This window comes from Pelobates fuscus, chromosome 12 (genome assembly GCF_036172605.1).
Source record: "Pelobates fuscus isolate aPelFus1 chromosome 12, aPelFus1.pri, whole genome shotgun sequence".
NCBI lineage: Eukaryota > Metazoa > Chordata > Amphibia > Anura > Pelobatidae > Pelobates > Pelobates fuscus.
In genome coordinates, this window is record NC_086328.1 from 4,033,104 (window position 1) to 4,047,362 (window position 14,259).

Below are 14,259 nucleotides of genomic sequence, written 5' to 3' on the forward strand. Positions count from 1 at the left end.
ATTTCAGACCAGAGTAGTCAAAGTGGAAGCCCAGTAAGATGGACATATTTGGCTATTTTGGCCTGCAATGTGGGTTTAGTGATAGCCGTGCAGGGCCAGGAAACATGGCGGCTGTGCTGACTGAGTGGGAGTGGGAGGGCGTGGGTAGCCGGGATACTCCCAGGATCTGTTGTATGAAGCTGTAACGGTTGTCATGACGCCGTTAATACTTTGTTTGGTAAATGCTTTAACTACTCCAACTGTCAGCCAGCCCATTTGACTCCCAGCAGCAGGCATGCAGCATCTCCTGCAATAAACCTCCACGACACGTCCGCTATGATGGCAGAGAGTCAGCGCAGGGGGAAGGACAGCCATTCTACAAGCTTTGATTTCTCATGGAAGGACTGCAAGTCCCAGCAGGCAGCCAACAGGGAGACCCTAAGGTAAGACTGGGAGCAGGTAGGCTGTAGGCAGGCTGGTGGCAGTTTTACAAGGCAGGGTTAAGGGAACGTTGAGATAACGTGGGCTGGGTGACTCTCCCGGGTTAGCCCCCCCATATTGTATTAGAATAATTGTGAGTACAGTGAATCACAGCATTGACAGTCTGTATCTCAGTGTGCGGATACCCCAACAACCAACAGTCAGAACCAGCAAGACGTCATCTCACAATGAATATATTGCAATAGGAGGAAATCCCAGAATAAACGGCCAGTACAGACCGTGACAGAGGACTAGGAGTTAGTGTGTTACTGTGAATGATTTGCGTTATGGAGAGGGTGAGTGCGAATCTGTGATAACAGGACATTCTGCTTTTTGTAGAGACAACACCGCAAAATACAAGGTGTTCGGGGAGAGTCCCCCACCGGAGAGCTTCACTGACCGACATTCACAGAATCCGACAGGTGAGGGATTGACAAGGTGACGTCACACGGGGTATGTTTCTATCAGTGGGCTAACCCACTAACCCCAGCACCACTCAGGGAATTGTCTGTCTTTCTGTCCATTCACCTATGTGTCTGTCTGTCCATCCAGTCTGATCTTATCCTGTTTTAGAACTGTCCGGGACAGACCAGCAGCAGCACCTGAAGCCCAGGGACAGTGTAAGAAGCCTTTTATCCCCGTATAAAGCCATGGTCAGTATAGGCTGTATCAGCCATTTAAATTCCGTGTCTTGCTAAAAGCAGTCCGTATATTCCCTATACCTCCTGTGCTTCCTCTTCCAGGCAGCAGAGAGCCGCTCACAGCTACAGGAGTCAAACGACTTCGAAGACGGTAAGACTATGTTTACCATGTACATAATGCTGCATCGTATAAAATCCCAGTGTTTTGTAACCGTATAAAGGCGGGAGTGTAGTAAAGTGCTGAGATTATTTTCCTGCCATGCAGAGTACCATCCATTACCGTCACCGACGCGTTCATCGATGCGCTCCCCTGGAAAAGGCTCACCTGCGCGGGCTCGCGTTACCTTCGCTGACAGTAGCCCTCTGGATCCTTTCCCGAAAACTGATCTTTTTATAAACCGTTCAGGACACGAAGATCCCATCTCCACCAGAATTCCAGAGTACGGATCGGGAAAATTATCTGTGTCCATCGATGGAGGCTTCAGGAACTCCTACCTCACATCAACGCCTCTTACAAAAGAGAATTTGGGCAGCAATGAGCCAGCCAAGGGTGAGCCCGGTAGCCATGGGCAAGCAGCCGATCACTTGGACGAGTCCAGCAGTGAGCGTTTATTACGGCTTAGTTCTGGTAAATAATAGCCTAATGCAATCGAATGTGATATTAATAAATGGATCGTGTTAAACATGTTTGTGTTAATTGTAACATTTTCTTTTAATATACTTTTTAGACCTTTATGTCACCACTCATCTGAATCACCCCCACTTGTCAACGTCTTCATCCACATGGAGAAACGGCTTCAACAACATCTCAAAATCCTACACCTTACCCAACAAACCCTCCATAGGAAACCATCACTTCTATACAAAGGCCGAGATTTGTCCAGAAAACAGCAGAAACTACAAGGCTTGGAATCCCGAAAAAGACTTTGGATTGGCCGTTCACAACATGTCCATCGGTCAGAGTGGGATAAAAAGATCCAGCAGTCTGAACTCATTAACTACAACCGCAAATGCACGCGCTGACAGATATGTGAGTAGGCTTACACTGACACAGTAACAGAGGGATTGAGGCCCTGCTCAGGGAGTTTACATGTTAGAGGGAGTGGGGTATAGTGACACAGTAACAGAGGGATTGAGGGTCCTGCTCAATGAGCTTACATGTTAGAGGGAGTGGGGTATAGTGACACAGTAACAGAGGGATTGAGGGCCTGCTCAGTGAGTTTACATGTTAGAGGGAGTGGGGTATAGTGACATAGTAACAGAGGGATTGAGGGTCCTGCTCAGTGAGTTTACATGTTAGAGGGAGTGGGGTATAGTGACACAGTAACAGAGGGATTGAGGCCCTGCTCAGGGAGTTTACATGTTAGAGGGAGTGGGGTAAAGTGACAGTAACAGAGGGATTGAGGCCCTGCTCAGTGAGCTTACATGTTAGAGGGAGTGAGGTATAGTGACGCAGTAACAGAGGGATTGAGGGCCTGCTCAGTGAGTTTACATGCTAGAGGGAGTGGGGTATAGTGACACAGTAACAGAGGGATTGAAGGTCCTGCTCAGGGAGTTTACATGTTAGAGGGAGTGGGGTATAGTGACAGTAACAGAGGGATTGAGGCCCTGCTCAGTGAGTTTACATGCTAGAGGGAGTGGGGTATAGTGACACAGTAACAGAGGGATTGAGGGCTCTGCTCAGTGAGTTTACATGTTAGAGGGAGTGGGGTATAGTGACAGTAACAGAGGGATTGAGGGCCCTGCTCAGTGAGTTTACATGTTAGAGGGAGTGGGGTATAGTGACACAGTAACAGAGGGATTGAGGCCCTGCTCAGTGAGTTTACATGCTAGAGGGAGTGGGGTATAGTGACACTGTAACAGAGGGATTGAGGGCCTGCTCAGTGAGTTTACATGTTAGAGGGAGTGGGGTATAGTGACACAGTAACAGAGGGATTGAGGGCCTGCTCAGTGAGCTTACATGTTAGAGGGAGTGGAGTATAGTGACACAGTAACAGAGGGATTGAGGCCGTGCTCAGTGAGTTTACATGTTAGAGGGAGTGGGGTATAGTGACAGTAACAGAGGGATTGAGGGCCTGCTCAGTGAGCTTACATGCTAGAGGGAGTGGGGTATAGTGGCACAGTAACAGAGGGATTGAGGCCCTGCTCAGTGAGCTTACATGTTAGAGGGAGTGGAGTATAGTGACACAGTAACAGAGGGATTGAGGCCGTGCTCAGTGAGTTTACATGTTAGAGGGAGTGGGGTATAGTGACAGTAACAGAGGGATTGAGGGCCTGCTCAGTGAGTTTACATGCTAGAGGGAGTGGGGTATAGTGACACAGTAACAGAGGGATTGAGGGCCTGCTCAGTGAGCTTACATGCTAGAGGGAGTGGGGTATAGTGACACAGTAACAGAGGGATTGAGGCCCTGCTCAGTGAGCTTACATGTTAGAGGGAGTGGAGTATAGTGACACAGTAACAGAGGGATTGAGGCCGTGCTCAGTGAGCTTACATGTTAGAGGGAGTGGGGTATAGTGACACAGTAACAGATGGATTGAGGGCCTGCTCAGTGAGTTTACATGCTAGAGGGAGTGGGGTATAGTGACACAGTAACAGAGGGATTGAAGGCCCTGCTCAGTGAGTTACATGTTAGAGGGAGTGGGGTATAGTGACACAGTAACAGAGGGATTGAGGGCCTGCTCAGTGAGCTTACATGTTAGAGGGAGTGGGGTATAGTGACACAGTAACAGAGGGATTGAGGCCGTGCTCAGTGAGCTTACATGTTAGAGGGAGTGGGGTATAGTGACACAGTAACAGATGGATTGAGGGCCTGCTCAGTGAGTTTACATGCTAGAGGGAGTGGGGTATAGTGACACAGTAACAGAGGGATTGAAGGCCCTGCTCAGTGAGTTACATGTTAGAGGGAGTGGGGTATAGTGACACAGTAACAGAGGGATTGAGGGCCCTGCTCAGTGAGTTTACATGTTAGAGGGAGTGGGGTATAGTGACAGTAACAGAGAGATTGAGGGCCCTGCTCAGTGAGTTTACATGTTAGAGGGAGTGGGGTATAGTGACACAGTAACAGAGGGGTTGAGGGCCCTGCTCAGTGAGTTTACATGTTAGAGGGAGTGGGGTATAGTGACAGTAACAGAGGGATTGAGGGCCCTGCTCAGTGAGTTTACATGTTAGAGGGAGTGGGGTATAGTGACAGTAACAGAGGGATTGAGGACCTGCTCAGTGAGCTTACATGTTAGAGGGAGTGGGGTATAGTGACACAGTAACAGAGGGATTGAGGGCCCTGCTCAGTGAGGTTACATGTTAGAGGGAGTGGGGTATAGTGACACAGTAACAGAGGGATTGAAGGCCCTGCTCAGTGAGTTACATGTTAGAGGGAGTGGGGTATAGTGACACAGTAACAGAGGGATTGAGGGCCCTGCTCAGTGAGTTTACATGTTAGAGGGAGTGGGGTATAGTGACAGTAACAGAGAGATTGAGGGCCCTGCTCAGTGAGTTTACATGTTAGAGGGAGTGGGGTATAGTGACACAGTAACAGAGGGGTTGAGGGCCCTGCTCAGTGAGTTTACATGCTAGAGGGAGTGGGGTATAGTGACACAGTAACAGAGGGATTGAGGGCCTGCTCAGTGAGTTTACATGTTAGAGGGAGTGGGGTATAGTGACAGTAACAGAGGGATTGAGGGCCCTGCTCAGTGAGTTTACATGTTAGAGGGAGTGGGGTATAGTGACAGTAACAGAGGGATTGAGGGCCTGCTCAGTGAGCTTACATGTTAGAGGGAGTGGGGTATAGTGACACAGTAACAGAGGGATTGAGGGCCCTGCTCAGTGAGGTTACATGTTAGAGGGAGTGGGGTATAGTGACACAGTAACAGAGGGATTGAAGGCCCTGCTCAGTGAGTTTACATATTGAACGCACCTGCATGTATAAGTAAATGGTAAAGAATACTAATGATATTAATAAACCTCCATTAATTGCTAATCCATTGCTTTACATGCAGACTGCTGATGCCACGTTGGCCACTAATGGACTCCAGGAAAGAGAGAGCATGGCAGGGGCTCAGCAGGGTCCTATCACCCGTGTTCTACAGCAGCTCGTGGACCTTGTGGACCGTTACTGGAACGGATCAGGCTCACTCCTGCAGAACCAGAAATTCATGCGTAAGTTACATGACGCAATAATCGACATCATGGGGAGAATCTCAACAGCCATGTGCTAACCAGACATTGCTGAAATTAACCTCTCAATGTCACATGCCCAACCTGAGTCACAGCTAGCCTCTCAATGTCACATGCCCAACCTGAGCCACAGCTAGCTGCTCGTCACATGCCCAACCTGAGTCACAGCTAGCCTCTCAATGTCACATGCCCAACCTGAGCCACAGCTAGCTGCTCGTCACATGCCCAACCTGAGTCACAGCTAGCCTCTCAATGTCACATGCCCAACCTGAGTCACAACTAGCGCCACTCAATGTCACATGCCCAACCTGAGTCACAGCTAGCCTCTCAATGTCACATGCCCAACCTGAGTCACAGCTAGCCTCTCAATGTCACATGCCCAACCTGAGTCACAGCTAGCCTCTCAATGTCACATGCCCAACCTGAGCCACAGCTAGCCACTCAATGTCACATGCCCAACCTGAGTCACAGCTAGCCTCTCAATGTCACATGCCCAACCTGAGTCACAGCTAGTCACTCAATGTCACATGCCCAACCTGAGCAACAGCTAGCCGCTCAATGTCACATGCCCAATCTGAGTCACAGCTAGCCACTCATCACATGCCCAACCTGAGCCACAGCTAGCCGCTCATCACATGCCCAACCTGAGCCACAGCTAGCCGCTCGTCACATGCCCAACCTGAGTCACAGCTAGCCACTCAATGTCACATGCCCAACCTGAGTCACAGCTAGTCACTCAATGTCACATGCCCAACCTGAGTCACAGCTAGCCTCTCAATGCCACATGCCCAACCTGAGTCACAGCTAGCCACTCAATGCCACATGCCCAACCTGAGTCACAGCTAGCCAATGTCACATGCCCAACCTGAGTCACAGCTAGCCTCTCAATGTCACATGCCCAACCTGAGCCACAGCTAGCCACTCAGTGTCACATGCCCAACCTGAGCCACAGCTAGCCACTCAGTGTCACATGCCCAACCTGAGCCACAGCTAGCCGCTCAATGTCACATGCCCAACCTAAGCCACAGCTAGCCACTCAATGTCACATGCCCAACCTGAGTCACAGCTAGCCACTCAATGTCACATGCTCAACCTAAGCCACAGCTAGCCACTCAGTGTCACATGCCCAACCTGAGCCACAGCTAGCCGCTCAATGTCACATGCCCAACCTAAGCCACAGCTAGCCACTCAGTGTCACATGCCCAACCTGAGCCACAGCTAGCCACTCAATGTCACATGCCCAACCTGAGCCACAGCTAGCCGCTCAATGTCACATGCCCAACCTGAGCCACAGCTAGCTGCTCAATGTCACATGCCCAACCTGAGCCACAGCTAGCCACTCAATGTCACATGCCCAACCTGAGTCACAGCTAGCCACTCAATGTCACATGCCCAACCTGAGTCACAGCTAGCCACTCAATGTCACATGCCCAACCTAAGCCACAGCTAGCCACTCAATGTCACATGCCCAACCTAAGCCACAGCTAGCCACTCAATGTCACATGCCCAACCTGAGTCACAGCTAGCCACTCAATGTCACATGCCCAACCTGAGTCACAGCTAGCCACTCAATGTCACATGCCCAACCCGAGTCACAGCTAGCCACTCAATGTCACATGCCCAACCTGAGTCACAGCTAGCCACTCAATGTCACATGCCCAACCCGAGTCACAGCTAGCCACTCAATGTCACATGCCCAACCTGAGTCACAGCTAGCCGCTCAATGTCACATACCCAATCTGAGCCACAGCTAGCTGCTCAATGTCACATGCCCAACCTGAGTCACAGCTAGCCACTCAATGTCACATGCCCAACCCGAGTCACAGCTAGCCACTCAATGTCACATGATTTCTAGGGGTCGTGAGAAAGTTCCCTTTTCAGTAAGAATGTGACCCATCTTATGTCTTCCTTAGAGCCGGCACGTGAGTTACTGTCTGAGCTCCTGACGGCCCACTCAGACCCCCGGGCAGCGGATCGTGACAGCAGGCACCTGGTAAATAACACAACCACGAACATCCTGTGGACTGTCACAGTGACCATCTCAATCAGGAGAAGGGCTTTAAGCACTACAAGTGGAGCAATCGGCAGGAACATTCCATTGGTTTCCATGGTGATTGTTTCAGCTGTAGATCAATCAGCAGGAACATTCCATTGGTTTCCGTGGTGATTGTATCAGCTGTAGAGCAATCAGCAGGAATCAGCAGGAACATTCCATTGGTTTCCGTGGTGATTGTTTTAGCTGTAGAGCAATCAGCAGGAACATTCTATTGGTTTCCATGGTGATTGCTCCACTTTTGCCTCCGAATTAAAAATGTTTTGGTTAAAACCCCTGTTTACCCTTCTTTATAGACTGCAGAACCTAATGCACCGACCTGTCCAGGATATAGTTATGGATTTTCATTTGAGGGTAAAGTTTCGATGTGTGGATTGGTTCTCGTGTTGATTAAGAGGAATTTAATTAACTTGCGCACAAGTCTAACGATCACCAGGGAAATATTTAACTCTGGTTTCATAGAAGTTACCCCTAGTATATAAAAGATAGTCGAAGCGTTAGCAAGACGTCACTAACAGTAAACAGAGCAATTACTGAATATTGGAACCAGTGGTTTCCATAGTGACTGTCCCATTTACAGATCCCCCTATCGGAAGCACTGGGGGAGGAGAGGATTTAATGATACCACCTGTCCCACAAGGGCTAGATCCAAATCTTACCTTAATCTTCTGGGCTATTTAGACCAACACCGATTAGATTTTACTTTTCAATCCTTGCCATTTTTCTGCTATTGTTCATTTTAGGAATCTTTAAGGCAGCAACTACTTAAAGTCACAGAGGAAAACTGCAACCTTCAGGGCAAAATGTCCCGAGTGGCACTCACTGAATCAGCAGGCACCAAGGCGGTCTCATTAGGTAATGACCATTATACCAAACTGCTCAATCGTGTCACCATGGACCCAGCATTAATTACACTGAGGGATTGGACTTTCCAACTTTGGGTCAAAATAGTTAAACCACAAAATTAGAGCTCTCACATTCTTTGGTCCAAAACGTGCAATTCCCTTGTCAATTTGCCACAATTCCTGCTCCAGGGAATGCGGCTCCAGTCTTGCTACATTGCTGTCCACAGTAAGCTGGTGCCACCCGCGTCTTAGAGCAGAATATCCACTCCTTCGTGTAACTAACACTTTTTGTTCTCTAGAAGAACTGGCAGAGAGATACAGAAAGCTGGATTCCCAGGTAACTCTCTTAGAACAGCAGCAGCGGAACCATTCCCATCACCAGCAAGACACAGTGAGCCTTCTACACGAGTCTCAGCGGTGAGTGCGACCCAACACCCACTGGCATTATCAGAACCGGGTTTTGTAAGATGTTCCTTTACAGCTTTAGAATACTGTGCCCCTTTTTAAATGACAATATCTCTTAAACCCACTAATTACCACAGTCCGACCAAGCTTGGATCGGTGTGACACATCGTGCATGCGCAGTCATCACTATCTGCCAACCCAGGCCTTGAGAAGTGGACACACAATGTCAGGTTTGAGAATATTTTGTGTAAAATAGATTCAGTATCGGATTCTGTTTGTGTCTGACAGCCTCGAGTAGGCGTGGGCATTGCAAAATGAAAAGAGTGCGGTATCTTAGAGACTCTTCCTGTGTCACACAGGTTAAAGTCAAACCATACTATGTACAGCAAATGCAGATCAACATATCAATTAACGTAGGTAGTGTATGCATAGTGACCATAAAACCACGCCAATCACAGGAGATGAACCCCTACAACACACCCGAATACATAGAGCCTAGAACCTGCATAAAGGATAGAACTGGATCATTCCATAGACCAACAGGGTTATATAGCAAAGTGGGAATGGTCAGGAATTCAACGTAAATTTAAAAACTAGGCCGAAGTAGCCGAATTAGAACACTATGTTGCCATTTTTGCCTGAAAATGGCAAGTAACCCTGATACTGCCACCAGAGTAGGCAACCTTTGGACTACATCTCCCATAATGCATGCCTACAACATCTGGAATGCCGAAGGCTGTGTACCCCTGCCCTAGAGCAATACATGAAATCACAGCCCCAGCATCAGAAACAAGCAAAGTGTATGCCGTTATTAATCTCAGTCCATAGGAAAGGCTTATACAGCATTGCTTTATTGGGGCTTTGTCTTGCAGGGCTCTCGTCTCCACCAATGAATATCTCCTGCAGCAGCTGAATAGAGGCTCCACCACCTACCGCTCCAAGGTACTAGCTTCACCAAACGGTAATACAGACAAACCATCATTCCTGGACCCAGGACCCACATCTGCCTTACCGGTCCACAGAACCAGTCCTTACCGCAGGCCGGAGCAGCTTAGCCAATGCCCACTGTAAGGAGGAACAAAGCCTTTCTGCACGCTCAGAAACAGACCTTTAAATAAAATTCAAAGTTATGATATAGGGAAAGGTTTGTTCTCACAGAGCGCATGCCTCAATTCTGCATAAATTATTGATTTATTATGAGTTGGTGCAATTTCTAATTTAATAAATTTTTACTTTTATTAGAATGTTTTACTATTTAAGTCGGGATATTTGTGTTTATTGTGGTAACATACAGAATGTTTAATTTGCCGTGATTAAGGGCTGAGAAAATGATAAAATGTAGAGTATTGAAACAGATGTACAAACCAACACAATGTCCTGGCCATTCACAAGCCTCCTGGAATTATTTGGGAATAAGCCTGAATCCCAAAACACAGCACTAGCCCAGCAATGGCATAAAGAGGTAAGAGGGGCAATTCGTGAATATTACAACTGTAGAGGAGATTGCTGGGATGAGTGTTAATAGGGACAGTGAGGAGGGGGAGACAGTCATGGAATTTGGAATTTTTTATTTTTAATTCCTTTGATTGAATACTTGACCAGGCTAATCGAAAAGCATAGAATACCAAATCTACTTGCAAGCAAACGAGGGAAGCCAGCGTGACTGCAGTTTACAGTGTGTATATCAAACCAATAAGTGTCACAACAGAACAAGTCAGCGAGTAAAGGATCATGGGACATTAAACGCTACTATCATCATCGCCATTTATATAGCACCAACAGATTCCGTAGCGCTTACTATGAGCTATTGCAAAGAATCAGGTCAATTCTCTTAGTGACCTGAATGCCAAACTGATTAATCTAGAGAGGCCAGAGTGGAGCTCTAATTAATAAAACGGGACAAGATCTATCCAGATCAGTATGAAAAATCAGTAGTTTTCACTATTAACATCCACTTACCTGCAGTGTGTCCTATAAGGTTAGAGATTTAAAACAAAAACAAAAAAAAAACACAGAACATTTGATTCCTTAAAGGACCACAATAGGCACCCAGACCACTTCAGCTCAATGAAGTGGTCTGGGTGCCAGGTCCATCTAGGATTAACCCTGCCTGCTGTAAACATGGTGTCAGAGAAACTGCTATGTTTACAATAGGGTTAATCCAGCCTCTAATGGCTGTCTCACTGACAGCCGCTTGAGGCGCATCTGCGCTTCTCACTGTGATTTTCATTGAGAATGCTTTCCTATGGACTGGCTGAATGCGCGCGCGAGAGTCCCCAGCGCCGAAGAAAGGTGAGTGTTTAACCCCTTCCTCCCCCTTCAGCCCGGGGGGGAGGGGGATCCTGAGGGTGGGGGCACCCTCAGGGCACTATAGTGGCAGGAAAATTAGTTTGTCCTTTAAAATGTGTACAGCAGATGTTCGTGGGAGCTGTATTCTAGTTGTCAGCTTTGTGGGAAATGGTCCCAACAGTCACGAGCCATTCATTTTCATGCCCTGCTGGTAGTTCATCTCAGTTGGTTTCACTCAGGTTTAAAAAGTGGATTGCAGTTGTATTACAGCCACCAGCATCATCCACAGCTGGAAAGGAACGCACTCTGTAGCAGTACATTGGATGCTTAGAGACGGTATGGTCACCAGAACCTCTACAGCTTAATAGATTTGTTCTGGTGTCCAGATCTGGTCCCTGTAAGCTTTAGTGTAAATTAAGAATTTCACATTGCTACCTAGTAAAATATCTAGTGGCAGTCACTCACAGCAACTAGAGGGGCTTCCTGCGTCAGTGCTGCACAGGCGTTCTGGGGAGCTAAACAGCCATATCAGGACTATGGTGTTTATTATAAATGCAATGGATTTTGTTTCCTCCTTTGCCGTCCATTCTTCATTTTAAAGCTGCAGTTATAAAACACTGTGCAGGGAGACAGGGGACCTCCTTACACCATAACCTTATAGCTGCCGTTATAATACACTGTGTGCGGGGAGACAGGGGACCTCCTTACACCATAACCTTATAGCTGCCGTTATAATACACTGTGTGCGGGGAGACAGGGGACCTCCTTACACCATAACCTTATAGCTGCAGTTATAATACACTGTGTGCTGGAGACAGGGGACCTCCTTACACCATAACCTTATAGCTGCAGTTATAATACACTGTGTGCTGGAGACAGGGGACCTCCTTACACCATAACCTTATAGCTGCAGTTATAATACACTGTGTGCGGGGAGACAGGGGACCTCCTTACACCATAACCTTATAGCTGCAGTTATAATACACTGTGTGCTGGAGACAGGGGACCTCCTTACACCATAACCTTATAGCTGCAGTCATAATACACTGTGTGCGGGGAGACAGGGGACCTCCTTACACCTTAACCTTATAGCTGCAGTTATAATACACTGTGTGCGGGGAGACAGGGGACCTCCTTACACCATAACCTTATAGCTGCAGTCATAATACACTGTGTGCGGGGAGACAGGGGACCTCCTTACACCATAACCTTATAGCTGCAGTTATAATACACTGTGTGCAAGGAGACAGGGGACCTCCTTACACCATAACCTTATAGCTGCAGTTATTATACACTGTGTGCGGGGAGACAGGGGACCTCCTTACACCATAACCTTATAGCTGCAGTTATAATACACTGTGTGCGGGGAGACAGGGAACCTCCTTACACCATAACCTTATAGCTGCAGTTATAATACACTGTGTGCGGTGAGACAGGAGACCTCCTTACACCATAACCTTATAGCTGGAGTTATAATACACTGTGTGCTGGAGACAGGGGACCTCCTTACACCATAACCTTATAGCTGGAGTTATAATACACTGTGTGCGGGGAGACAGGGGGCCTCCTTACACCATAACCTTATAGCTGCAGTTATTATACACTGTGTGCGGGGAGACAGGGGACCTCCTTACACCATAACCTTATAGCTGCAGTTATAATACACTGTGTGTGGGGAGACAGGGGACCTCCTTACACCATAACCTTATAGCTGCAGTTATAATACACTGTGTGCGGGGAGACAGGGGGCCTCCTTACACCATAACCTTATAGCTGCAGTTATAATACACTGTGTGCGGGGAGACAGGGGGCCTCCTTACACCATAACCTTATAGCTGCAGTTATAATACACTGTGTGCGGGGAGACAGGGGACCTCCTTACACCATAACCTTATAGCTGCAGTTATAATACACTGTGTGCTGGAGACAGGGGACCTCCTTACACCATAACCTTATAGCTGCAGTTATAATACACTGTGTGCGGGGAGACAGGGGACCTCCTTACACCATAACCTTATAGCTGCAGTTATAATACACCGTGTGCAGGGAGACAGGGGACCTCCTTACACCATAACCTTATAGCTGCAGTTATAATATACTGTGTGCAGGGAGACAGGGGACCTCCTTACACCATAACCTTATAGCTGCAGTTATAATACACTGTGTGTGGGGAGACAGGGGACCTCCTTACACCATAACCTTATAGCTGCAGTTATAATACACTGTGTGCGGGGAGACAGGGAACCTCCTTACACCATAACCTTATAGCTGCAGTTATAATACACTGTGTGCGGGGAGACAGGGGGCCTCCTTACACCATAACCTTATAGCTGCAGTTATAATACACTGTGTGCGGGGAGACAGGGGACCTCCTTACACCATAACCTTATAGCTGCAGTTATAATACACTGTGTGCGGGGAGACAGGGGACCTCCTTACACCATAACCTTATAGCTGCAGTTATAATACACTGTGTGCTGGAGACAGGGGACCTCCTTACACCATAACCTTATAGCTGCAGTTATAATACACCGTGTGCGGGGAGACAGGGGACCTCCTTACACCATAACCTTATAGCTGCAGTTATAATACACTGTGTGCGGGGAGACAGGGGACCTCCTTACACCATAACCTTATAGCTGCAGTTATAATACACTGTGTGCGGGGAGACAGGGGACCTCCTTACACCATAACCTTATAGCTGCAGTTATAATACACTGTGTGCGGGGAGACAGGGGACCTCCTTACACCATAACCTTATAGCTGCAGTTATAATACACCGTGTGCGGGGAGACAGGGGACCTCCTTACACCATAACCTTATAGCTGCAGTTATAATACACTGTGTGCGGGGAGACAGGGGACCTCCTTACACCATAACCTTATAGCTGCAGTTATAATACACTGTGTGCGGGGAGACAGGGGACCTCCTTACACCATAACCTTATAGCTGCAGTTATAATACACTGTGTGCGGGGAGACAGGGGACCTCCTTACACCATAACCTTATAGCTGCAGTTATAATACACTGTGTGCGGGGAGACAGGGGACCTCCTTACACCATAACCTTATAGCTGCAGTTATAATACACCGTGTGCGGGGAGACAGGGGACCTCCTTACACCATAACCTTATAGCTGCAGTTATAATACACCGTGTGCGGGGAGACAGGGGACCTCCTTACACCATAACCTTATAGCTGCAGTTATAATACACTGTGTGCGGGGAGACAGGGGACCTCCTTACACCATAACCTTATAGCTGCAGTTATAATACACTGTGTGCGGGGAGACAGGGGACCTCCTTACACCATAACCTTATAGCTGCAGTTATAATACACTGTGTGCGGGGAGACAGGGGACCTCCTTACACCATAACCTTATAGCTGCAGTTATAAT

At 47.8% G+C, this 14,259-nt stretch overlaps 1 protein-coding gene across 1 annotated transcript; it reads left to right on the forward strand.

Annotated features, from left to right (window-relative positions):
- The first annotated feature begins 215 nt into the window (after positions 1 to 215).
- On the forward strand, positions 216 to 9,715 carry LRRC36 (leucine rich repeat containing 36). Its single transcript, XM_063438869.1, has 11 exons — positions 216 to 422; positions 799 to 881; positions 1,033 to 1,112; positions 1,203 to 1,251; positions 1,366 to 1,728; positions 1,829 to 2,130; positions 5,094 to 5,253; positions 7,185 to 7,264; positions 8,068 to 8,179; positions 8,469 to 8,586; positions 9,447 to 9,715. Exons 1-11 carry the CDS (start codon positions 316 to 318, stop codon positions 9,643 to 9,645), a joined length of 1,653 nt encoding a protein of 550 aa, XP_063294939.1. The 5' UTR covers positions 216 to 315; the 3' UTR covers positions 9,646 to 9,715.
- The last annotated feature ends 4,544 nt before the right edge of the window (positions 9,716 to 14,259 follow it).